General features: G+C 41.4%; 1 protein-coding gene across 5 annotated transcripts in view; it reads left to right on the top strand.

The window, feature by feature from the left end:
• Window positions 1–2,421: 2,421 nt before the first annotated feature.
• dclk1b (doublecortin-like kinase 1b) overlaps window positions 2,422–26,604 on the top strand; it is a gene marked incomplete at both ends in the record, with an annotated part of 33,581 nt that continues 9,398 nt past the window's right edge. For 2 of the 5 annotated variants that reach the window (XM_083636354.1, XM_083636353.1), the window contains 9 exons: window positions 2,422–2,782; window positions 4,003–4,346; window positions 17,973–18,072; window positions 18,416–18,532; window positions 18,774–18,868; window positions 18,996–19,083; window positions 19,191–19,360; window positions 20,030–20,149; window positions 20,434–20,580. In XM_083636354.1, coding sequence (XP_083492480.1) covers window positions 2,422–2,782; window positions 4,003–4,346; window positions 17,973–18,072; window positions 18,416–18,532; window positions 18,774–18,868; window positions 18,996–19,083; window positions 19,191–19,360; window positions 20,030–20,149; window positions 20,434–20,580 — 1,542 coding nt within the window. Of the gene's footprint in view, window positions 2,783–4,002; window positions 4,347–17,972; window positions 18,073–18,415; window positions 18,551–18,773; window positions 18,869–18,995; window positions 19,108–19,190; window positions 19,361–20,029; window positions 20,150–20,433; window positions 20,581–26,604 lie in introns of all 5 variants that reach the window. The other 3 variants (XM_083636355.1, XM_083636351.1, XM_083636352.1) reach the window with 3 other exon arrangements.

Here is a 26,604-nt window from a genome sequence, read left to right as displayed (position 1 = left end):
AAATCTAGAGTTCTAGGGTTCAATGAATCTAGAGTTAAATCAATCAATCTTCTCTTACTGTTCAGGTGCTGATGCCTCATATGATTGTAGGAGGATTTATATTGATCTCGCTCACAGGTTTGTCTAAGAAGAAATGTGGTTAAACTTGGTTAAACTCCATAGCCTACATGTGATAGTCCTAACTAACCCTAACCCAACTAAAGTGTTTGATATTTTATCTGAATCCTGCTGAATCCTATATCGTTGCATAATACAAGCACTTCCTCCTGTCATGGGCCTTTTTCACCAGCAGCCATTTTGTGTCTAAAAGGCAGGAAGTAACACAGGTGCAAGCAAACATTAATGAGGGTTTCCAACTTCCAATCCACTTAGGTGTTCCGGGGACCCTCATTAATGTTTTGCTTGTGCCTGTGTTACTTCCTGCCTTTTAGACACAAAATGGCTGAGGTGAAAAAGGCCTCCTGAATGGCCGCTCTGCAGTTCACGCTTATCCAAGCTCTCCCTTTGTGATAAAATCAATCAATCATCCAAGCTCTCCCTTTGTGATTAAATCAATCAGTTACATGCTGAACAACACCTGTGCAGGTAGTCGCCAGACAGGCCCACAGTAGGCGGTAGGCCCAGGGCCGTGGGAAGTAGGGGTGCTGCAGGTGCTGCAGCACCCCCTAGATTTTTTCCAATTTTTTTTCCAATTTTCTTTCCAATTTTTTTTTTTTTACAAATGTAATTAAAAATATTTTGCAGTGCACTATGTTCCTTTCTTGTTTAAGAATGTTTCGGGAAATGAAAATGTAGCCTATTTAAATAGAATTATCAACAATAACAATCAAGGAAGTTACATGCTTGTAGGCTAGAGAAGAAGAAGAAGCGCGCATGCACATTGCACGCACATGTTGTGTTGAACCAACCAACAACCAATACGAATTGTTTAATCTGGCAATAAAGAAATGTGAACTTGACATGCTATTTTAATAGCCTACTCAAAATGCACCTCCCACTATACAGCAAAGAGAGGAGTCAATGTTTCTTGATATATGCCATTCAGATCAGAATAATTAGTCTAGTCATTAAGTTTGCTGATAATATTTCTATCATGTTAAGTCTGTGTCATGTTAACTGGTGTATTCAGAGCAAATAGGGAGATATAGAGCATTATCATCATGCTATATATCTCCCTCTTTGCTCTGAATGAGTGAGAAAAGGAGAAAATACTGAATAATTACATATGGCACAAAAATGTAAAAAAAAAAAGTAATTTTTTTTTAACGAGTCCCTTCCTCTCAGCACCCCCTGCTTAAAGTGACTTCCAGCGGCCCTGGGTAGGCCCAGAGTAGGCCTATTTCTTTTCCTAGGATGGCAGTGGCATGACTCTGCCTCTGATTGGCTTACAATCACTCCTCATGCCTGGCCAAACCCCACCATCACTTTTTTCTTGATAATTAATTGATCATCAATTAATTGTTAAAAACTACACTAGGCCTAGCTAGGCTACATAATTAAACCCTATCAGGCCATGTCAATTAACTGTCATGCAGTGGCAGGCAGGTGTGTGTACTTCACTGCTTCTGCTTCTAAAATGATTGTCACTTTTTAAACTGGAAGCTTGTCTTTGAGTCAAACCTGCCGCCGATATTCAAAGGAGATGCACCTCAACATGAACGCGCATCATGACGCGCATTCGAGGAACAATCTACCTTGCGCACGCGCGCACCGAGGAAAACGGCGAGTGCGCGCACCGGTAGAAACGTGCTCGAGGAGGAGGGCTGACACCCCGAACGGTCCAATGTAAATGACTGCAAAGTGCGGAGGAGGAAAGGGGGGGGAGTATGTGGAGCAGCACCAGCCACCAGCACAGCCTCCATACCTCTGCCTCAACACACACGGCCAGGCAGACAGGCGCAGCATCACAGCCTGGGCAACAAAGGGACGCATGGTTCATCTGAGGCATCAAATTAATAAATGATACAGTTTCGCCTTCAGTTACACGTTTGATTGCATCTGTCTTCTTCATCTCAAAGGTAAGAAAAACTGCACTATATGAAAATTCATAGACTCTACATCATGTTCTATACTATATTTTATTATTGCCCATTAACCACGAGCCTACATGGCTTGTGTGGTTGAATGTTGTAGCCTACTGTATAATCCCTTGTTAAATGCATGTGAAATGTATAGGCTGTAAGGATGTAATTCTGTCACAGTGGGGAGCATGAAATGGGTGTGACATGTTACTTCATAATCTGTGTGCTAATAGCATAGACCAGCAGCATCAAAGTGTGCATCAGTCTGTAGCCTACTGTAAGCAGCTAGACTGACAGAGAGCCTAATTGTGCCAAATGTACTCTGCAAGTTCCAGTTAAAGAGCTTATTCAAATGGAAATCTCTCTCCTTTTATCTGGGGTGTAATAGCGTCGCACAGGCATGGAGCTGGAGCACTTTGATGAGCGGGACAAGGCTCAGAGGTACACCCGGAGGGGCTCCAGAGGGAACGGCCTCCCCAGTCCCACTCACAGCGCTCACTGTAGCCTGTACAGAACCAGGACGCTGCAAGCCCTGACCTCCGAGAAGAAGGCCAAGAAGGTTCGCTTCTACCGCAACGGGGACCGCTACTTCAAAGGGATTGTGTATGCCATTTCTCAGGACAGGTTTAGGTCTCTGGATGCCCTCCTGGCCGACCTCACGAGATGTCTGTCAGACAATGTCAACTTGCCCCAGGGGGTGCGGACCATATATTCTGTTGATGGGATGACGAAGATCACTGACATGGATCAGTTGGTGGAAGGTAAGCAATGTTCCTGCGTGGGTGTAGGGTTGCATTGGATTTCGTTTGTATTGAGTAATGTAAGGTCAAATAAGTTGCAAACTCCACCAAACCCAACCCCTTCAAGCCTGTATGTACAGTCTGCTGTTGGACAGTGAATCTCAACCTTTTTCCATATCAAGGACCCCTTATTCTGTACACATTAGAGCAGGGGTGTCAAACAAGCGGCCCGGGGGCCAGATCCGGCCCCCCAAATGGTCCAATCCGGCCCAAAGCATGACTTTGCAAAGTGTAAAAATTGCACTGAGAAGTCCTTCAATCCAATGTGATGCACTTGTGAAGGCTAAGATGTACCAGGTTTCAGGAGCAAGTTAAATATTAAGTCGCCTATTCATGCTATCTGTAACTAAATCAGTCAGCTATTTTCATTACCTTTGCTTGACTATAGAGAATTGCACAGTTGTCAACAATTGTAATCAGGGGTGCAGTGATAAATACAGAGGTGGGTAAACTATCCAAGGTGAGTAGTTTACCCACCTTGTTTGCCCTCATTGATTGATCCAGTTGATCTGAAAATAGGTGAGTAAACTATCTGTCTCATTTCAAAGGGGTGGGTGAATTGCATTTACCTGCATTTACCCTCCACTACACCCCTGATTGTGATGAACAGTACAGACAGTAGATTTGATAATGTGCTTGATGGTAGCTGTCTGAGCTCTGAGGTTGTACCTGTCATTCTTTACACTAGATAAGATAAACGGGAACATTTTGAGGTTTTGTCACTTATAGGTTATTATTGATTATTGATTTTCATTGTTTCATAGTTTCATTGTTTCATTGTTCACCCAAATTGGGTGGCATGTGGCCCGTGGACTCAAATGAGTTTGACACCCCTGCATTAGAGCCACAGACTCCTGAGAATATTATTTAGTGTTGGATAATTTTGCGCAGAATTCCAACTTCCAAGACCGTCTGTATTGTAGGTAGAGAGATTCTGTTAACTTCTTATAAATGAATGAAATAATATTGAAGTTAACAGTTTGCTGGGGACCCCCTGGAACCCCCTCAAGGACCCCTGGTGGTCCCGGGACCCCACATTGAGAACCACTGCTGTAGGATAGATTTGGTCTGTTTTGCTCTTCTATAATCGCAACTCTTTATTTATTTACTGTATCTCTCCAAGCACGAGTGATAGAACTCATATTTGTGGGTCACTGTTAATGTGTCTTGTTTGTCTGCAGGAGAGAGCTATGTCTGTGGATCCATAGAACCCTACAAGAAGCTGGACTACACAAAGAATGTCAATCCCAACTGGGCGGTTGGAGCGAGGAATGCGGCCCTACGCGCCCCTACGCCCCTTGGCAGTGGCAAGGCTGGACCCCCAGAAACTAGGGAGGGCAAGGACTTCGTTAGACCCAAACTGGTGACCATTGTCCGCAGCGGCGTGAAGCCTCGCAAGGCCATACGGATCTTGCTGAACAAGAAGACGGCCCACTCCTTTGAGCAAGTCATGAGTGACATCACAGACGCCATCAAGCTGGACTCTGGAGTGGTGAAACGGGTGTATACTCTGGATGGCAAGATGGTAAGTGTTAAATGATCATTCTTGATGCTGAAATGTAGGAACGCCACTCCTATCATCCCATAATAGAGTGCCAAGTCCACGCCCTTTTCCGGGATCAGCATCCGCACCAAGGGATTTCACCTGCCATTCATTTTTCCATAGACATTTCATAAAATGCGTATACAAATAGTTTCACTTGGTCAAACCAAGCGATTCAGCTATACTTGACCACGTAAAACATTTTTTATAAGCATTTTACGAAATGTCTGTGGAAAAACAAATGGCGGATGAAATCTCTTGGTGTGGATGCTGAAAGTTTGAAACCGGAAGAGGGCGTGACTTTGGCACTCTATTCAGACTTATGAATTTTGACCTATATATTCTCTACCTGGAAACACTGTTCTTTGACACTGGAAAGGCCATGAGACTCTGCTAAAACCAAAAAGCTCTCAATTGAACGGGATGAATACAATTATACGTTTCCTTGTGTGATTTCTTTTAAAGTTCAACAACACTGGATTGTGCAGAAAGTGGGTCAAGGAAAAATCATGGATATTTCAATTTTCAAATTCAAAACAGACATCACTTGACCACACTTGGCCTTTCTAGTGTTACTCTTCTGAAGATAATGATGTAATTATGGAATTGTGACAGATAACTAGGTGTTGCATATATGGTATTACCGTATGCGTTATGAAATACACAACCCATATTGGTCTTACAGATCCCCCCCATGTTTTATGCAGGTGAATTGATGACTACTTTAGCCTGAAATAGTCCCATTGATATTTGTCCTTCCTCCGCCTGCTCATAACTTTCCTCTGCTCCTTCTCCTCTCCTCACTCTCAGAGAGGAAACATTAAACATGCTTCCTGCCAGCTGCACACTGCACTTAACTGTGCCATTCAGTGCAAGGCAATGTGGAAAACAGGAAATAGATTGAAGTTATATCTTGATCATCTTCTCCCTGTTCAATTGGTTGAGAACAGTGTCTTAAACTGAAATAAGTTCCAATTTAAATTTCAAGAAGTAACCTTTAAGAGTCCTCTCCTCTTTACCATACATTTAAGAAACCTTCATCTGCTTTAATTTGCTGCTTTCAAGTCTGAAATTTACATAGGTTTGCTAGAAAGATGCACATTTCAGCTTTTCGCCAACTAGGGCGCTGTTTGATGATGTCACTGTACTGTACAGTACAGTAGATTACAAGCTAGTTAAGTGTTGGTACAGTAGTAGTAAGGATTTTAGAATTCAAAACAGGCTCACGCACAGCATGCTGTTGTTTTTCTGACTTATAGATTGTGGTTGTTTTGATTCATCAAAGCATCTCAAATCCTTACTACTGTACTGTACAGTCAACCTAGGGACATCATCTAGCAGCGCCCTAGTTGGGGAAAAGCTGAAATGTTGTTCATCTTTCTAACAAATCTGCTAAATTTCAGACTTGAAAGCAGTGTCCCGTCTTGTTTGAGGGGAAATGCAAATGAACTAGAGTCATATGATCACATGTTTCATGTCCTCTTTAAAGGTTTGCGCTTGTTGATATTGTTGGTTGTGAAGACATGGTTATTCTTCTATTTTGGTTGGGATGTTCCCTCCCTTCACACCATTGTTGTATTGTTTCCTCAATAGGAAGCAGAGCACAATGCACAGGAGAGAGCCTAACTATACCACATTTACAGTCAACACAGAATAAGGAGCCACATGGATGTATCAAAGTGACTCCTAAATGCTTTGATCTTTAGAAAAAAAAGACAACTTTCTCTATGAAATATGAAGGAATCAGTTCAATTCTTCGCCTCACATTTCTTTGGATGGCTTCCTTGCCCAGGGAGTCTCCACGCAATCGGCTTCAAGTCAATTGGGAATGTTTGCTGGATGTATTACAGTACCTATTAAGAGAAATAGGTTTCTAGGACTCCATCTCATATTCTTCCCAAACAGCAGCACAGATGGTTTCACACATACAGTAAGTGAGTTAGTAGGTAGGCAGTCAGGCTGGCTTAACATACATATTCCAAAGGTGTTTTATAAGCCTATCCTAAGCACAATTACCCTTGATCTGTGTTTAGCTGCATACTGTACCTATTAACTACGTACCTAACAACCATGAAGCATCTCCCTTTCTCTTTCTTTATATACAGTACATGCATACTTGGCCTTGAAGAGAACTTTTCAGACAGTAACCGTTGTGGAAGCAATGTTCAGTAATGATCACCACCTCATTTCACACCACATCCTTGTGTCATAATTACATTAATTCACATATTCTTTGGATATAATTGCCATTATATGGGACAGGGTTTATGAGGTCTTTCCTGGATGCTTGGGCTGATACGGTTGCATACTGTAACTGAGTCAGAACAATTAAGTTCCAAACATTAGTTGTATTCAGCTCTTATTAACTACACCTAACTCTCCCCTCCCCTCTGTATTGTCTCCTTATCATATTGTTACACCCCTAACTCTTATTAACAACACCTAACTCTCCCCTCCTCTCTGTATTGTCTCTTTATATTGTTACACCCCTAACTCTTATTAACAACACCTAACTCTCCCGTCCTCTCTGTATTGTCTCTTTATATTGTTACACCCCTAACTCTTATTAACAACACCTAACTCTCCCCTCCTCTCTGTATTGTCTCTTTATATTGTTACACCCCTAACTCTTATTAACAACACCTAACTCTCCCCTCCCCTCTGTATTGTCTCTTTATATTGTTATTTGTTACACCCCTAACTCTTATTAACAACACCTAACTCTCCCCTCCTCTCTGTATTGTCTCTTTATATTGTTACACCCCTAACTCTTATTAACAACACCTAACTCTCCCCTCCTCTCTGTATTGTCTCTTTATATTGTTACACCCCTAACTCTTATTAACAACACCTAACTCTCCCCTCCTCTCTGTATTGTCTCTTTATATTGTTACACCCCTAACTCTTAACAACACCTAACTCTCCCCCTCCTCTCTGTATTGTCTCTTTATATTGTTACACCCCTAACTCTTATTAACAACACCTAACTCTCCCCTCCTCTCTGTATTGTCTCTTTATATTGTTACACCCCTAACTCTTATTAACAACACCTAACTCTCCCCTCCCCTCTGTATTGTCTCCTTATCATATTGTTACACCCCTAACTCTTATTAACAACACCTAACTCTCCCCTCCTCTCTGTATTGTCTCTTTATATTGTTACACCCCTAACTCTTATTAACAACACCTAACTCTCCCCTCCCCTCTGTATTGTCTCCTTATCATATTATTACACCCCTAGCTCTTAACAACACCTAACTCTCCCCCTCCTCTCTGTATTGTCTCCTTATCATATTGTTACACCCCTAGCTCTTAACAACACCTAACTCTCCCCTCCTCTCTGTATTGTCTCTTTATATTGTTACACCCCTAGCTCTTAACAACACCTAACTCTCCCCTCCTCTCTGTATTGTCTCTTTATATTGTTACACCCCTAACTCTTATTAACTACACCTAACTCTCCCCTCCTCTCTGTATTGTCTCTTTATATTGTTACACCCCTAACTCTTATTAACTACACCTAACTCTCCCCTCCTCTCTGTATTGTCTCCTTATCATATTGTTACACCCCTAGCTCTTAACAACACCTAACTCTCCCCTCCTCTCTGTATTGTCTCCTTATCATATTGTTACACCCCTAGCTCTTAACAACACCTAACTCTCCCCTCCTCTCTGTATTGTCTCTTTATATTGTTACACCCCTAGCTCTTATTAACTACACCTAACTCTCCCCTCCTCTCTGTATTGTCTCTTTATATTGTTACACCCCTAACTCTTATTAACTACACCTAACTCTCCCCTCCTCTCTGTATTGTCTCTTTATATTGTTACACCCCTAACTCTTATTAACTACACCTAACTCTCCCCCTCCTCTCTGTATTGTCTCTTTATATTGTTACACCCCTAACTCTTATTAACTACACCTAACTCTCCCCTCCTCTCTGTATTGTCTCTTTATATTGTTACACCCCTAACTCTTATTAACAACACCTAACTCTCCCCTCCTCTCTGTATTGTCTCCTTATCATATTGTTACACCCCTAGCTCTTAACAACACCTAACTCTCCCCCTCCTCTCTGTATTGTCTCCTTATCATATTGTTACACCCCTAGCTCTTAACAACACCTAACTCTCCCCTCCTCTCTGTATTGTCTCCTTATCATATTGTTACACCCCTAGCTCTTAACAACACCTAACTCTCCCCCTCCTCTCTGTATTGTCTCCTTATCATATTGTTACACCCCTAGCTCTTAACAACACCTAACTCTCCCCTCCCCTCTGTATTGTATCCTTATCGCAAAATATAATGAGTTTTTTCCCCTCTCCTTCTGATGGTTTCTATGGTGACATGGTTTCCTGAGCTGGTTGCTAAGGAACAGCCTCTGCGGCAGACAGAGCGGTGCAGTAGTGATGTCAGGAGTGTAGGTATAGTGTGTGCGTGTGTGTGTGTGACTTGTGTACACACGCACACATGCGTGCTTGTGTGTGTGTGTGCGTGCGTGTGTGTGTGTGCGTGCATGTGTGTGAGGGCTCCTGCAGAGCTCGGTCTGTCAGCTTTATTATACACATGGCGGCAATGCAGAGCACATGGCCAAGCTATAATCCCTGGATGGTACTCGCCCATAATGGCAATAATTTTCGCTGTGTAGTATTAAAATAATATGAAAAGGCATTGTGCAGCGTCTGTCTAACTTTACTGCACAATATCATCGCTTCTTCAATGAGGTGCTTTTAATGTAGTGTGCTTTCCTAAATAGGCTGTTGAGCCCTGCCTGGCAATGCAGTTCTGTGCTCTACTTGTCATGCCTGTTCTGTGGCCATGCTGAGACTCCAGATGGCCAAAGAAACAGCATCCTCTGGCATCAGAGGGCGTGTTTTCATGGCTCTTTACCCTTTGCTAAGTGACCTGCCTGGACTTTTGGTCCAGAGACAAAGACATTTACTGTCTATTTGGGAACTAAATGCTTTGTTGTTACAATGTTATATGTTACTTATTATCCTCTTTTGTCAACTTGCTGCTGGTCATGTCCGTGACTTTGGCTCATTTATGATGTATTTTGGGCTGTACTGTACTGATACTTCTAGAGGACAGCTGTTCAGCAGCCCTGCTGGACGGCTGGAGCTCCTCCATACTGCTGAGTCACCATGGTAAGAGAGAGAGAGTCACCTGGCCAAACGGGACAGAATACAGTCTGTTGTGCTGGTCCAGGAGACACAATTCAGTCTGCACTATGTTTGTTTGTTGTATGTTTTATTACACGATATCGATATTGCGACAGTATTGCAGGGATGACTATTGATGTTTTCACAAAATATTTACACAATGAGATGCCCAAGACTGTATTTCTCCATTGTCTGTTAAAAACATAAGCGTGGAGACTGAGAGAGACTGAGAGAAACAGACACTGTGTAGGAAAAGCCCTGTGAGGCGAGGAAACATGCCATGGCCTGGTGTGATCCTCTTGTTGTGTGTGGGATGGAGCTCAGAGTATTTACATGACTGAGTATGTCTGAGGAGACTTACTCTATAGCCCATGGCATTCCAAACCTCACTGTAATGGATATGGCTGGGAATCGCTGCTGTAATTGTATTAGGCACAGCACTAGTAACTTGCCTGTGTATGAGAGTTGAAATAGATGTCAGCGTTCACCTGAGGATGGGCTCTGGCTTGGCATCAATTCACGCATGCGAGGGGGACCTACATTCTCCACAGTGCCATTATGCATCCCTCACTAGATGTGATAAATAGCCCCATATCCATGCTTTAGAAATGAGCTGGAGAGGGGAAGTGCTTATGAGATTGATGTTGCCCTGTGTATCAGATGGCAGCACCTAACGTATGCTTTCCAATACAATCCTTCTTGTTGACTTTACTGTGCCTGAGCGTGCCACTGCCCACAGTGAATCTCTATCGCTTTATATTCACATACCTAGATGTCTTTGCTGCTTGCTGCATACAGTATACTGGCTGTTTGGCTGCTTAGATCATCGCTTACCTTCATAAAAGCTATAACATTTCAATTGGGGGGGGGGTGGAATCTCCTGTAATCCAGTAACCATAACTCCAACCCTGTTAACTAGGGCCATATGAGTTCCACAAAATGGAAAAAACCAACGGAATCATGGAATTTGGTCATAAAAATGGAATCAACTGTAAAACATGGAATATTGCTAATTACTGTAGTAACCTAAATGATTTCATAATTGAGAGAAATGATTCTGTTTTCGATTGGGGTGTTTTGAGAGGGGGGTCGGTCTTGCGTGGGACCCTTACTGCACCTCACAACTTAGTTTTCACCTTGATAAACATGTCAAAGAGTCTGTCTGCGAGAGCCACGTCGTCAAAAAAAGAAAAAATATCACCCCCTAACGCCTCAATTAAAATTAAAATGGAGAAAACGGAATTTGGGGAAAAATAAAACGGAATTTGATTTTTTTTTTTTCATACACAAAGGTAGGCTTTCTGTTTAAAGAAACCTCTTAACCTCTAAGTCTAAAACTGTAACACAAAGCCTGTAATGACACTGTAACTGACACTGCATTCAAAGCCTTTTCCTCCACAATGGAAAAGACTTTAACGGCCTATTTATTTGTAACTATGGAACATCTTGTATTACTCGCAATGCAGCTTCTTTATTGGCTTAGCTGTTTGTTTTTTAATCCTCACTAAAAAAGAATGATTGATGATGTGCTGTATTTGCTGTTGATATTTGATGGTAAAAGTTTATTTTGAAAGCCCTGTGATGAAAGGAAAGAAAGGCTGAAGGAGACAGGGAGGAGACCTGCTGCTGTGTGTGGCTGTGAAACATGGCTCAGTGTTGTGCTGCACCTGGTTTAGAGAAGAAACTCTCCTCTCTGAAACACTCATCAATCATTAAAGGGCAACTTTGCCTATTTCCAACCAGCTTTGTATCATGATCAAATCAGTAGGACTATATGCAAATGAGCAATAAGGAGCATTAAGGAGTAAGGACATCTATATGGTTTATTAAGAGGTTGAATTGGTTTAAATTATGTTAAGTTAAGTTTAAGTAGTTAAGTTAGGTGGCTGCATCTGTATAAGCCCATATTGGGGAGTGGTTGGAAGCGGGCGTTCTTTGTTTTGGAAAGTCAGACATTGTGTAAGGTCAGTTGTTGTTGGAATCCTACATGTAGGTTAAATAGAATACCTCGCAGCATAGTGATGAGCGCTGAAAATGTGTAGGCTATATGTGTTTTAATGAGGGCTTGATGTGTAGGTGTGTCTTCATGGAGCAGTACATCAGTACACAGTGCTGCCTGCTGACTTGCACTTGTGAATCCGGCCATTACTCATGGCGTTGCGGCAGCTGCAGTTACATCATGGCTTCCTGTATCAGGGCTAGTTTGCATCGTTCACATTTGTCTAATGCTGATGATATTTTGATGAATGTGTTTGTTTACGTCTGCCTTAGTAAATAAATATATACTATATATAGCATTAGTCACATTGAGAGATGACCCCTTTTTCTATGGGTCATTCTTCTGAGCATGCTCACATAGAAATAAGGTTAAAAACCAAGCTAAACATTTTTCTTTTACAAATAATGGACTGCTGAAAACGATCAGTCTTAATACTGAATGACTGCTATGTACACACAGTGAGGCGTGTTCTGAAACGACATAACAACAGCTCATACAGTATCAAATGAATTAGAGCCAAGCTAGCATGACTCCATTGCTACCAATGGATGGCTTAGGTCTTCTAGAGATCATATGATACCAGTATCTTGACTCCAGCTTTAAAAGCGAGCCCACTACAGCCTCTGTCCACTACAGCCTCTGTCCACTACAGCCTCTGTCCACTACAGCCTCTGTCCACTACAGCCTCTGTCCACTACAGCCTCTGTCGACCAGCGTCCGCGAGGAATAGAAGTCATTTCAAATATGGCTAGAAGCCAGTGCCATACCTTGCCATACCAAAACAACACCTATTAGGCACCAGTACTGTTTTAAAAGTATTGTTTTATCACCGGTATCGGGGAAAAATAAAAAGCGATGCCCATCCCTAATGCTGAGTGGCTGCTGTTTTGTTGTCTTGCACTTGAAGGGGAAGATTCAGCACCCTGGACAGCGCCACCTGTCTACCGGTGGTGTTATTCTTTCTCTCTAAACTCAACACAGCGTGTGTGCTTTGTGTCCAGCTCAGATTGATTAGTCTCTATATAGCGTGTATATCTCCTCCTGTGTTTCTATTGGACTGAGCCTCACCAGCCATGCTTGTGCTTGCAGAAATCACAGATAATGATCAATATCTGCATGGGATGCTCGTTCTCCTGGGAGTGAGTGTGTGTGTGTGTGTGTGTGTGCGTGTGTGTGTGTGTGTGTGCTTGTGTGTGTGTGTGTGTGTGTGTGTGTGTGTGTGTGTGTGTGTGCATATGTGCGTGCGTGTGTGTGTGTGTGTGTGTGTGTGTGTGTGTGTGTGTGTGTGTGTGTGTGTGTGTGTGTGTGTGTGTGTGTGTACGTGTATGTGTACGTGTGTGTGTGTTAGGGGGAGGGTAGGCCTGATGGAGCTGCTGTGTCACTGAGCCAGCAGGCATAAGCGATCAATAGAGCAGGCCAGATGCACTCACTCCACAGCACATTCATGATGCTGCTCTTGCATCAGTTTGGTGTCTTCCCTCCAGCATGGAGAGCATGTGTGACACTTACTCTGTTTGAACATTAAATTATGCTTGTTACAATTCAGAATTAATGGGGAGTGGCTCTGAAATAAATTAGCTATGTAATATGTTTTGAGCAGACACTATTGTTGTTAACTGAGGAACTCTCAATACTTTTTAGAATAAAGCCATTTTTGCCTTAATTAGACAGCAGAGAGAGAGACATGGGGGGATGACATGTGCCAAAGGTAAATCTGTCTAGCCTGTGCAGTTTGTCCAGTACTTTGAATAAGATCAGACAGTGGGTTTAAAGCAGTCCATCTATGAGAGACAATGCGAGTTATTGTCTTAAACTCAGCTGTGATTCTGTCTGGTCTCCTTGGTGATGGCTGAGCAGCTCTCTTCCCTTTGGGATGTCTTTGGGAGGGGCAGTGGGGGCGGGCCGGGCAGTTGGGAGTGGGGGTTCTGCAGCCGGGGGAGGGGACATTTTAAGCCTCCCCCATTGCTCATTGTTGGTTTTTAAATGTTATGGCTGAAATCACAATGGGCCCTGGTTGTTGTGAGGTGCCTAGGCTGCTGCCATCAATCAATCCATGTTTGTAACGTAGATAGTCCAACATTTCACATATTTGAAAAAGGCTTTAGATAATAATTAATTAATAATTACATCATTGACTATCTAAATATATCCAGGCAGATGCCATTTCTCAAATGTACTGTTCATTTCTTCTTTCTTCTTCTTTTTCTTAAAAATAAATAAATACATATTTGTACAGAGATATTTGTATAAATGAGGGAGATGATAATATTTCATTTCATATGTGGTAATGGAGTGTGGTTGGCACACAGACTGTGGTTGTTTGCTTTTCTAGCCTTGTCTAGATCACCTGCTCTACTTTGCTCCATGCCTCAGCAGCACCTAAGCCATCTTGATCTTGTTAAATCTTCGTGCTTCTGAATGATGAGACAATTAATGTAGATGGTGTTTTCAATTGACTAGCTGGCTTTACATTTCTCATCAGATATGATGTTCATGAGGTTTCTACACATTGTGTATCTGCAATTGTGTGGAGGAGAAAAATATTCCTTCCTTCTGACAGTGAGCACTACCTTTTAGTGCTAAAGCATTAAAGGTGATCATCTATAATTCATAATCAGTCATATCTAATGCAATAACAACTAATGTCAATATAGCATTACTGCATGATAGGGCTGCCCAATTAATCATAATTGAATCGAAATCACAACATGGCCTACTGCAATTTTCAAATCGCAAAGAGGCTCAATATTTGTTAAGAGAAATGTGTCAAAATACCATTTGAAATTAAATATTGTCGTGCTGCAGAGATGTCCTACACATCATATTCTACAGACTTGAAAAAACATCTTTGGTACACATCCCCGCAAAAATCGCACCATAATAATTGTAATGTTTTTCAAATAAAATGAGAATAATGTAAACATTTTCATTCCCTCTGATATCGCAAATCATATAGCAAATTAAAATAATCGCAATTAGATCTTTTTTCAAAATTGTGCAGCCCTTCTGCTTGATTGACAGTGTTCCTTTCCCTGAGACTGTCTGAGGCGTTCCCTCAGTAGAGACATAGGAGCTCTCCTCGCACATCAATAAGCCTTTTGAGGAGAAGGTCAAGACTCCATCAGCATCTTCATTTATTTATGACACTGCATCCATGGAGAAGGGCTTCCTCATTAGTGATAGCTGCCGAAGCAGCAGCTCAGCCCTCTACTCTCTCTCTGTAAGAAAGATGTGAGTGGCAACATTTGTCTTTTCTGTGTCTTTTCTGTTAATGATACAGGCATATTTAATCACCATGTGTGATGTTAAGAAAACTTTAATTTATAGTAGCGCTAGTCTGTAGCAGCCCACAACTGCCATCTTCTGGCTGATAATCGCAACATCATACCTCATACCATTCAACAATCATGTAATAAACATTCATTGGACATCACATGAATGTTATTTATACTATCAATCAGCATTCACTCTAGATTCATGGATTGATGATCTGATAGTTCTGTTGTTCTGATTGGTTCCCTGAATGGATAAGTGGGCTTCAAAACATGCTACATGAGTTCATGTCAAATGGTGCAGGACAGGCTTGTGATTTATTTAATCTCCACCATCAAACAATTCAATGACAGGCAAGTAAAGTAAGGCATTACTGTTCCAATTTCAGTAATGCATTACCCCCAACACTAATATCATATACTGTACAGTAGAGATGAAACTGTATGATGATTTCATATCATGATTAATAATGACCAAAATTATCACGGTTATCAGTATTATCGTGCTATCGTTCAAATGTGCTAAAATTATACTGAAATACTGCTACAGTCACTAAAATAATTTCACCAAGTTTGATATTGAAACTCAGTTCCCAAAAGGCATTGATACACTCAATGAAATCATTTCACCAAGGTTACGTGCCTGCATCTGGGAGACTGTTGCTAACTTTGGTTGATGATGTAATAATCACGGTAACATGGTTTTAATGATAGTTAAAATTTGAAACTGTTAACCGTCAGGAATTCTTACACATCATTAAACTGGTAATCATTTCATCCCTAATGTACAGTACTAAATAATATCCAACACGTTAAATTAGCGTTTCTTTTCTTATGAAAAGAGGTAAAAACACGCACATCCAGACCCGAATAATTGCACAACTGTCATTCTGGGCAGTTTGAGTGTATGTCTGTGCATCATGTGGGGTGTGTGTTCTGTGGATACAGACCCAGCTTTGTCGACACGATTCTGTGATTATGGCTATGTTACCACCAACAGTGTTAACTTGGCTTTGAATGGTTATTAATATTTATGTTGGTCTCCCTTGTATGTATTTGTACTCATGTAACTTTTTTTAACTTTACATTTTTCCTGTCACATGAGCGAGTCGACCCACCTGACTGCATCATGTGCCTGTGTCATGTGGGTACTTAAGATGGCATCTTTCTTATGTCACTTTGTCTGATGAAGGGCAGGGTGCTGCCCGAGACATTATCACCGGTGCTGCAATAAAGGAATCAACTTGAAGCCCTGCAGTGTGCGAGTTTTTCTTTTTCTTAGTAGTTACCTTAGAGACATTTCCCTTAGCAGCCAGGCGGATACACAGTAGAAATAAATGCTAATTAATTCCATTATTCATATGCTGTACATACAGTAGCATTCATTTTTCCTTTGTACTTTGGCCACTTGGAATATGCATACAACTGCAGCCCCCTATGTTTAATGCAGCAGCATTCCTTTGATATGATGGCTTTCTCTCTTCCTGTTCAGGGATGCAAACGTCACCTTTAGTTGACAGTCACCTTTTTGATCCGAAAATAGAGCACTTAAGTGAGGGATGTGTTTTGGTTGTTGTCTGCCCTGGTATCTGTCACCTTTTTCCCCACTCTGCATGACTTTGTGTTGGTGTTCCAGACTTTCAGAGGTCAGTTATTCAGGCTGTTTGTGACTGTTGATCTATAAAGAGCATTCCACTAGTTGTTGATATTTAGATAATTAGACAGTTGAAGAGTCTTTCTACATGTGACAGATTATGCAAACCAGACATGCGGTCAGTAAGTCATTCATTTATAGAAATGTTAGTTCATTGGTCATAGCAAAAATGTTGTTTGGGGATGCTGTGTCTGGAAACACTGAATTTCATTACCAGTGATGTTGACATGGTAGAATAACAATATATTATACTGCATATCTAATGCAATCTTTTTTTCTTTTCTTTTTTGTAATGTGTAATTAAATAGTTGAATAGTTGAGTGTTTATTTGAATAATAAATAAATATTTATATTTTGACTGTCGTCCTAATGAGAAACTAAATATAGATCAGATAATTGCTAATGGCAATTGAAGATATAATCGGGAGAGCTCTGCCAAATTAATACATTGTGTGTGTGTGTGTGTGTGTGTGTGTGTGTGTGTGTGTGTGTGTGTGTGTGTGTGTGTGTGTGTGTGTGTGTGTGTGTGTGTGTGTGTGTGTGTGTGTGTTGGAGGAAGCACTCTCCTGATGATTTTCGTCAGCGTGAAGCAGCACATTTCATGCAATACTGTATATTTTCTGTTGATGTCATTGTTTCCATGGTAATGTCATGTTGTGTGGAAATGACATGACTCTCTGAGGAGCTTCTGTATTACAAGAATGCATTCTCTTCAGAGACACCCCAATACAAGCTGACTGCAGACTGAACACAATTATGTAACATAGGGGCATCTAGGTAGTGTGACACCAGGGTCACAGGTTTGAGCCCGCGTGTTACCTCTGGCTTGGTCGGGCGTCCATAAAGGCACAAATAGCTGTGTCTGCTCTGCTGGTGGGAAGCCGGATTAAGGGTATGTGTCCTGGTCGCTGCACTAGTGCCTCCTCTGGTCAGTCCGGGTGCCTGTTTGGGGGGAAGGTGAACTGGTGGGTGATAGTGTGCCATGATCCTCCCATGCATTACATCCTGCCGGTGAAACTCCTTAACCTTGCAAGGCAGCTGGATTCTGGTGAGATCATGAGATCACGATCACACGACAATAAATCATTGGGTAGCGTCAGGTGAGATTAACTCGTCGCTGTCAGGTGAAAAGAAAGGGCTGGCGACTGCACATGTATCAGAGGAAGCATGTGCTAGTCTACAACTCTCCCAAGATCGGCAGAGGGCCGGGACATCAGGGGGAATTGGCCAAGCACAATTTGGGAGAAAACGGGGGGAAATCCGAAGGGGGGAAAAACTTGGTTAAAAAAATTATAATAATACTTGACTACCTAATAAATAAATAAAAGCTGTAGGATGTTGTACAACTTTGATTGAAAGAGAGAGAGAGAGAGAGAGAGAGAGAGAGATCTCCAGCTGTCCTTGTCCCTGTCAGACACAGCAGGCTGAATGGTCCAGAGACAGTGTGTGGATACTATTCAAAATCTTCAGGATGTTTTTTTTGTACTCTGACTGACAGAAACATTTCCATCTGTCACCAGGTGTCATCCCTCATGGACTTTTTTGGGGAGGATGATATATTCATTGCGTGCGGCCCTGAGAAGTTCCGTTACCAGGACGACTTCTTGCTGGATGAAACTGGTGAGTGTATTCACAGCTGCACTGTATGTGAGCAAAGCACTAACACTGTGACGGTTAGAGGTGGCTTTTATCATCCATCTTTCAGTGGAGTTGCTGAATTAGGTTGTGAGATATTTGTGTGTGAGGCAAATAAAAACAAATACAGGCCTTTACATCAGTTGAAGAGAGTGGGGCTTTCATGTAATCCATTCACATTGTGGACACATTAGAGACTTAACACAACATACAGTACACTACATACTACATACATGCTGACACTAGGTGAAGGTGGGGTTAAGGATATCCTAGTTAGTATATTATGCAGGTAAGAATTGCTGCAGCAGGCTGTGTTTGGTCTTTACAGAGTGCAGGGTGGTGAAGTCCACTTCCTACGGCCGGCTCTCCTCCATGCAGGGCCGCTGCTCCCCAAGAGGTGGAGGGGTGTCCCGCAGGAGCAAGTCTCCCTCATCCACGGGTTCAGGTAAGGCTGCGTACGTGTGTGTGTGTGTGTGTGTGTGTGTGTGTATCTAAGAGAGATATCTTGACATTTATTTGAACAAAATGTGAATTTGGTCTATTTGCTCTAAATGTTCACATCATGTCCTTGATTGTTGTATCTGTACATTACTGTGTACTCTACACAACACACAACATATACATATTGGTGTATCCTGCATCATCATTCTGCTGATTGCTTGGCTCCATTTCGCCTGCACTCGCAGCTAATGGGACTGCTGGCAGTCAACTGTCCACCCCTCGATCTGGAAAGTCACCTAGCCCGTCTCCAACCAGTCCAGCCAGCCTCCGAAGACGTCGGGTAAGGAAATAAACCCACTGTTAAAGTCAGAATTCTGAGCTTAATCTCTGGACGCAAATAATCTTTTCACTTGTGGCTCTTCTACATAGTCATTCTCTCTCTCACCATGAGTATCTTGTCTTTGCAGGGATCGCAACACAGCGGCTCATCTCTTTCTCTAGCTTCTACCAAGGTATGCAGCTCAATGGATGAAGGAGATGGGGCTGGCAGTGAAGGTAAGACTGGGGTCCAGACCTACAGTAGGTATTTGACCTACAGTAGGGATTTCAAAGTTACTGTTTCTGGCTACAAAACATGACTCGTCTTTGGTTTGGCTCTGCAGTGGAGCTCATGGATGAATACCCTTCAGTTCCTGCCTCCATAGCAGAGAGGTACAAAGTGGGGAGGATATTAGGGGACGGAAACTTTGCTGTGGTCCGAGAGTGTGTGGAGAGATCTACTGGGAGAGAGTACGCTCTGAAGATCATCAACAAAGGCAAATGCAGGGGAAAGGTGAGGGCTGCTTCTGCATAGGCCGGCTTGACTTATCACATGACTACGTTTGGGCCAATCCATTTTCTTTTTATTCTATGCAAGTAATTTGCTAATGATAGAGCTTTAGACAGTTGCCAATATTTTGACAGTTGACAATATATTTATTTTATTTTTATTTTTTTAGGTTTGCCATTAGCTGGAGAGCTTCTAAATGTTAGTTTGTCATTTTGGGAGGGAAATGTTCAGAATTAAATTAATTTTGGATGCCTATTCAGTTTGATTCACTTAAATCTGTGGCAGTTACCTGATCTGGTCAGGAGATGGCGGTATCTCCTCTGTGAATAAAATCTTGGGTCTTGACTTCTCCTGTTTGTGTGGTGACATCATCAGCTAAAGCTAAATGCCGGAAATTACTGGAAATTGGAAACGTACAATCGATACATTGGGGTTTGATACTTTAAGCAGTTGTACTCAGCTTGTCAGCTTGAAACTAGCACACTTAGTTCTCACTTGTTTCCAGTATTTGTCATCTTCCGGAGTTTTCCTTGATTGAAATGAAAGCCCTGTAATCTCACACAATCTCACAATCTCACAATCTCACACAATCTCACACGATACATTATGTGTATAAATTATCCTTATATTTGGAACATTTGTCCAAATCTATTCTTATTGTTTATCACCCAGGAGCACATGATCCAGAGTGAAGTGTCGATCCTTCGGCGCGTGAAACATCCCAATGTTGTGCTATTGATCGAGGAAATGGACACCTACAGTGAGCTGTATCTCGTCATGGAGTTAGTTAAGGTACTGTAGTCATCTGTTCATCATCCTCTCAAAGAAATGTCAAGCTCAGTTACATTTTACAGTGGTATTTCATAAGTCATTGATTTGAACAGTTTGGATTTCTGAGCGATGAGCTTTGTTCTGTCATTTCTAAACACTTTTTTAAATATCTTAAAAGGACTGAATCCCTGTTAAAAACTAGGGTAAAATTTACATTCCAAACCCCCCCTCCAGGTTTCAGCAGGTTCTTTCAGTTATAAGCTAGCATGTAAAGTGAGGTTCTTTCACGTCCCATCTGTCCACAGGGGGGCGATCTCCTCGACGCCATCACCTCCTCCAGCAAATACACAGAGAGGGACGGCAGCTCTCTGCTCTTCAACCTGGCCAGTGCCATCAAGTACCTGCACGGCCTCAATATTGTCCACAGAGACATCAAGCCAGAAAACCTGTTGGTGAGCGTGAACCTGCAGCATCTAAGCACACCAGAAAGTTATTGCTAGGTCTGGGTTATCAAATTGATATTGATCAGTATGGTATTATTGTCCATTAGCACTCACACATTTCTTATACAAAAAGCTGACTAAAATCGTGCATACTTTTAACAGAGCAGGAGAGAGCATATTTGCAATTGCTGGATTTTCCCTTTATCACTGCAGAGTTAGAACTCTATGAGGGCTGGATCTTTCCTAAAGCATCCATTCCAGAAGGTTACCAAATGAATAATAGGGTAACACTTTACAATAACATACACAAATAATGTAGTAGTTACTAGTAAACTAATCATTAACTAATAGTTAGTTAATGAGTAGTTAATTAATAATTCGTCATTAGTCAATCACTAGTTAATCATAGTTAATGAGTAGGTAGTCATTAGTTAATGATTAGTATCTAAGTTCCTGAGTAGAGTAGTTAGTTATTACTTAATGATTACTAAATGTCAGCTCGTGAATATAGGAGTTAATCATTAGTTACTGATTAGTCGATCAGTTCCATGAGTAGAGTAGTTAATTGTTCGTTAATGATTGATAAATGTCAGTTCGTGAATATATTACCGGTAGTTAATCATTAGTTAAGGTCACATTGTGAGTATAGTAGTTAATCATTAGTTCATGATTAGTTCTTAGTTCCTTAGTAGAGTAATTACTCATTAGTTAATGGTTAGTCAATGGTCAGTCAGTGAGTATAGTAGTTAATTGTTAGTTACTCATTACTTAATTATTACCCGTCCATTAGTTACTCTTTTTGTGTACCCTATTGTAAAGTGGTGCATCATACTCAGTAGTTTATGAGTACTGAATCATTACTTAAAGTCCCTGGGAACCAGAAATATTTTTTTATTATTTAGCATTTTGAGTTCATCACATCACAGGAACCTATGTTAATAAGCCACCAGCCAAATTTGAACGATGATGAACGTCGCAAAGTATATAAATTTAGGTTTGACAGTCATGACAAAAGTCATGAGAATCAATTAGATTAGGTCTTTTCTCCCGCTGACTGTGTGGGCGTGTCCCGTGTGTGTGCGTGCAGGACAGCAGGTCTCCTCCGAGAGAGAGAGAGAGAGAGCAAGAGAGAGAGGGGGAGGGAAATGGAGAGAGAGAGAGAAGGAGAGAGAGAGAGAAGGAAAGAGAGATGGAGTGTGTGTGTGTGTGTGTGTGTGTGTGTGTGTGTGTGTGTGTGTGTGTGTTCGCTCGTTGCTCGGCGCATACTGACAGAGAGGAAGAGAGACTCTGCCGCTGCGTGTGCACAGCGCTACTGTGTGTGTGTGTGTGTGTGTGCGCGTGCGTGCGTGTGTGTGATTCGATTAAATATTATGACGTGATAACATCATTAATTTTAGCACTATGCGCACCGCTCTCTTCAATGAGGAAGTGGAAATCCAGACCTTGTAGAAAAGTGGCGATTTTGGGGGTTTGGGTTGAAACTAATGTCTCCTACTTTCTGAGGCACACAATTACTCACATAAGACCCTACATTTAATAGTTAGAAGGTTTTTGTGGATTTTGGTTTCCAGGGACTTTAATTATTACCTGTACAAAGTTATTATTTTGTGTACCCTATTGTAAAGTGGTGCATCATACTGAGTAGTTTATGAGTACTTAATCATTACCTGATCATTAGTTACTCTTTTTGTGTACCCTAATATAAAGTGAAATATCATATACGTAATAAATTCAAGACTTGTACCAGGTGAACCCTCAGGCACAAAGGGTATAAGTCCGGTTCTCTACCAACTGAGCTAACAAGCCTGTTAACACAACTTAGTCGGTAGAGCTATACTATGGATCTGTAGAGCCGGAGACCAAGTATTAGGTAGTATTAAGTAGTTTTGAAGGTATATTCCACCCAAATACTACTTTCTGTCCAAGTACTTATAGTTTTGAAGGTATATTATGTGCTTTAAAACACAAGTACTTAGAAGTAGTATTTGGCTGAAACATACCTAAGTACTTGGACATGAAGTAGTATTTGGATGGAATATACCAAATATAAGTATTTGGAGAGAAAGTAGTATTTGGGTGGAATATATCTTCAAAATGATAAGTACTTGAACAGAAAGTAGTATGTGAATAGAACATAATACTTAAGGTCTTTGCACACAGAGTCAGATTGTTTTCGTATGCGTGTTTTTTAATCCGTCATCTGAAAACACAGACAGGTCCCAGCTCGCAAAAATCTATTGACTGATGCAAAAAATGCAGAAAATCGAACCTCGTCCGAAAACTTAAATGGCGGACGTAATTGTCGGACTCGGTGTGATGATTGACACAAATTAGGTCGTATTCTTTTCTTTTTTCGTGCGTCAATTTCGGACGAAAATACGGACTTGGTGTGCAAAAGCTATTAGTCTCCGGCTCTACAGATGCATAGTATGGTTGTACCGACAGGCTCGTTAGGTCAGATGGTAGAGAACCAGCCTTACAATTTAACAATCTTTGGGCTGAGGGTTCAAATCTCACCTGGAGTCAGTGTTTATTTGTTAATGATATGATCTTTCACTTTCACTAACAATGGACAGGTAATAATTAAGTAATGATTCAGTACTCATAAACTACTGAGTATGATGCACCACCTTACAATAGGGTATACAAAAATACCAACTAATAGACAGGTAATAATTAAGTGATGATTCAGTACTCATAAACTACTGAGTATGATGCACCACTTTACAATAGGGTACACAAAAAGAGTAACTAATGGTCAGGTAATACATAAGTAATGATTCAGTATTCATTAAACCAGCGTTGGGGAAGCTACTTTGAAAGCATAGCTTAGGAAGCTACCAACTACTTCACCATTGAAGTAGTTGAAACTACAGCAAAGCTACCCTGGGAGAAATGTAGTTTAGGAAACTACAAGCTACGCAGAAAAAGTAGTTCAAACTACTTTGTAAAATAAAGCATTAAATTGACAATGTACATGTATGATATATGAAATAAAATATAATAGCCTACAAAAAAGCGCAATGCCAGCTAAAATATGCCTCTTAATTGAGTTTATTGACACAACAATATGAAAACTTGGAGAAATCAAATGCTAACACCCACACTGAGGAACAGCTCAGCGGGATGAGCAGCTCTCTGCATTAAGGGCTCAGTGTCGGTTCCCGATAGGGGGGAAATGCAAACTGGTCTCCCATCTCTTTAACATGGCTGGAAACACACTGGGTGACAGAGCGCCTCCTACAGACAGTCAGCCCACCCCTCAGTCACTCACTTTTGAATGGCAACAGCCAGAGGGAAGAGTGAAAACCACTGAGAAAACCAGTCTTAAGAGGTCTGACCTGGTGGCACAGAGGGTTACCCTCCTGCCCAGTAGCATTGAGCCCACCATGGCTTTTGAGGTCGTGGGTTCGAGTCTCAGTCAGTTTTGAATGGACAGCCAGAGGAAAGAGAAGAAAGTGCCCACAGATTAGCTACTTAACTATTTCTAAATTGACTAAAAGCTAAAATATATCCTTTTGACCTATAGCCAGCCACTTCAAAAGTCATACAGAGAGAAATATAGCATCAGTGGCAGTGCCTTTGTGGTTCACTGTGTATGTCAGCTGCCTTCAGAAGGAGAGCTTATGAGTTCTAACCTGGGATGTACACAGACTGAACTCTCATCTATCCTTTTTGAGGCAGCAACGTTATTTGTATTGGAATAAAAGTGGAAATAGGCATAACAATCTTCTTTTTATTTTTTATTGCACTTATAATTAGAGTAATATGCAGATAATCATAGTTTTTTTTAAATAACACTAAATAATAAATTAAGTTAAATTATATTTACACTAAAGTCAGGTGCAGCCCCGGCACCACGAGGGGGCACTAGGGGGCAGTACCCGCTCACTTCTCCACTGTGCCCGCCCACTTCCATGAGAGGGAATTTGCACATTTCCCCCAGCATGCTTTTGTAGCAAGTTAAGTGTTTAGCAGTGGCAGTAATTCAGGCAGAGAGATTATCTCAGTTCAAGTAACAAATCCTGTGCCTACAGGAAGCAATATTTCTTTTCGGATGATGGCAAAGGCTGGAGGCACCCTCTCTGCCTGTGATTGGCCTAGCGTCGTTCATCCAATGACATTCGCTTGGCTATCCTGCATCTCTTTCTACAGTCTGTGGTCAGACAGACAGCAGTTTCACTTGCTAGCATGCATGAAAGACGCCACTGTGTGTTTATCTTTTTGATATAGTCTGGTCTCTGGTTTAGAATGCTGCCGCTACTCTTGGCAGTGCACGTATGTAGCCTACAGACAAATAAAAAAGAAAAGATAAAAGATTAATGAGAATTGATCAAGGGTTATATAAAAACAGTGTCAATGCCCATTTACTCATTCTAACACAAGAGTGACATGTATTTGAATTGAAATATGTATCAGTATGTGGTGTTTGCCAGCCCTTCATTGGGAAATGCAGCTTTATAGAGTGGGATCATGTGGAGATGGTCTTCAGAAACGTTGATGAGATTGACAGTAAGTAAACAACATTGTTTCAGATACATGGTGTAGTTGTGGAAAAGTGTGTGTGAGTTTGGAAGAGGAGTGCACCACTAGGTGGAGACATGCATCCATAGCAGTGTTGATTTCGTGGACGAAAACTATGAGGAAAAATGTTAGTCGACTACCTATTTTCACTGGTGAAAACTAGACTAAAAATGTTAGGGAGGGACGAATTGGGAAGAGATCCAATCAGAAGAGAAGAAGAAGTTAAACATCTGTGTCTGTATTGCACATTCAAACCTTAAAACAATTCCAGAATAACAGATTAATATATCTTTACAATAAGTTTGGAAATTCTAATGAATAGTTATGGTTTTCTTTGACTAAGATGAGATGAAAATACTTAGACACTTAGTTGAAGAAAACTTGACTAAATAAAATCAGGATGAGGTTGACTAAATATGATAAGAGCTTAAGAGATAGTGCATTATAGCTCACTCAGATAAACATGTGAATGTTGTGTGATATGCAAAGGTTGCTGGTTCAATCCCAGCCTCAGGCAATTTCTTAAAAAGTACTCACATTATAAGCTGCAGGCAGCAGTGATCCTTCTTTATCATCACCAGTAGTTTGAACACTGATAGAAATAAGCTGATGAAGGAGGCTAGTCAGTCCCTGACTCTAGCTCAACTCACTGGTACAAATCTCACCTGTCTCACTCTTTATGCTCTATGTTATTGTCAGTGTGAATACAGTGTGTAGAAATCAGAAGCTTAACTCCCAACAGTGCTGCTGAGTGCCAACCAGGGAGGCAATGGGTCCCATTTTTATAGTCTTTGGTATGACTCGGCCGGGGAAGTCATACCATAGTCAAAGAAAACCGTAACTACCGTAACTGCTTATCTCTATGCAATCTAAATCCCATAGAGATAAACACAGTGTTATTCTATAAAGTCTGGCCCGCTGACTTAAAGATGGATGCAGTCAGATTATTTAAACAATCTTTGCAGAACAGTTGCGCCAAAGGTGTGTGGCTTTGTGTTGTTATTATTGTGGAGGAATCTTTTTGGACCTTGATGGTATGCAAACACGTGGAAAAATGGCCATGGATTCTGTTACCATTAGCCTACATGAAACAATGTAAGATAAATCAAGGTTCAAATCATTGCAGTAGCTTTGAATTTAGAAACTGAGAATCATGCAGTCTTATTGAGATAGTTTTAGACTAGACTAGGGTTGCAGCCCCGAGCTTGGCCTCACCCGCAGCTCGGCTGCTGCGTCTGCGTAGCCTCGCCTGCTCTATTGGCATGCGCAGCACACAATTGCACAACTTCGCATCACTGATGACATCACAATTGCTCGAGTGACATCACTGATGATGTCATGGACCTTATGACATCATTACTGACCAAAAGCATAACAAATCTCACAATGCGGGACCAAAAACATGTAAAACAGACAGGCAGGTCTGTGTCTGTATGGTCAGTGCAGTCGGAACCCTCCTTTGCAGTATAGTTTATTAACACATTCAGTGCCAGCGACGCCATATGGCGT

Source organism: Poromitra crassiceps, assembly GCF_964638095.1.
Source record: "Poromitra crassiceps genome assembly, chromosome: 5".
Lineage (NCBI taxonomy): Eukaryota > Metazoa > Chordata > Actinopteri > Beryciformes > Melamphaidae > Poromitra > Poromitra crassiceps.
Note: the sequence above shows the minus strand (reverse complement) of the source record. Positions and strands in the feature narration are given on the sequence as shown.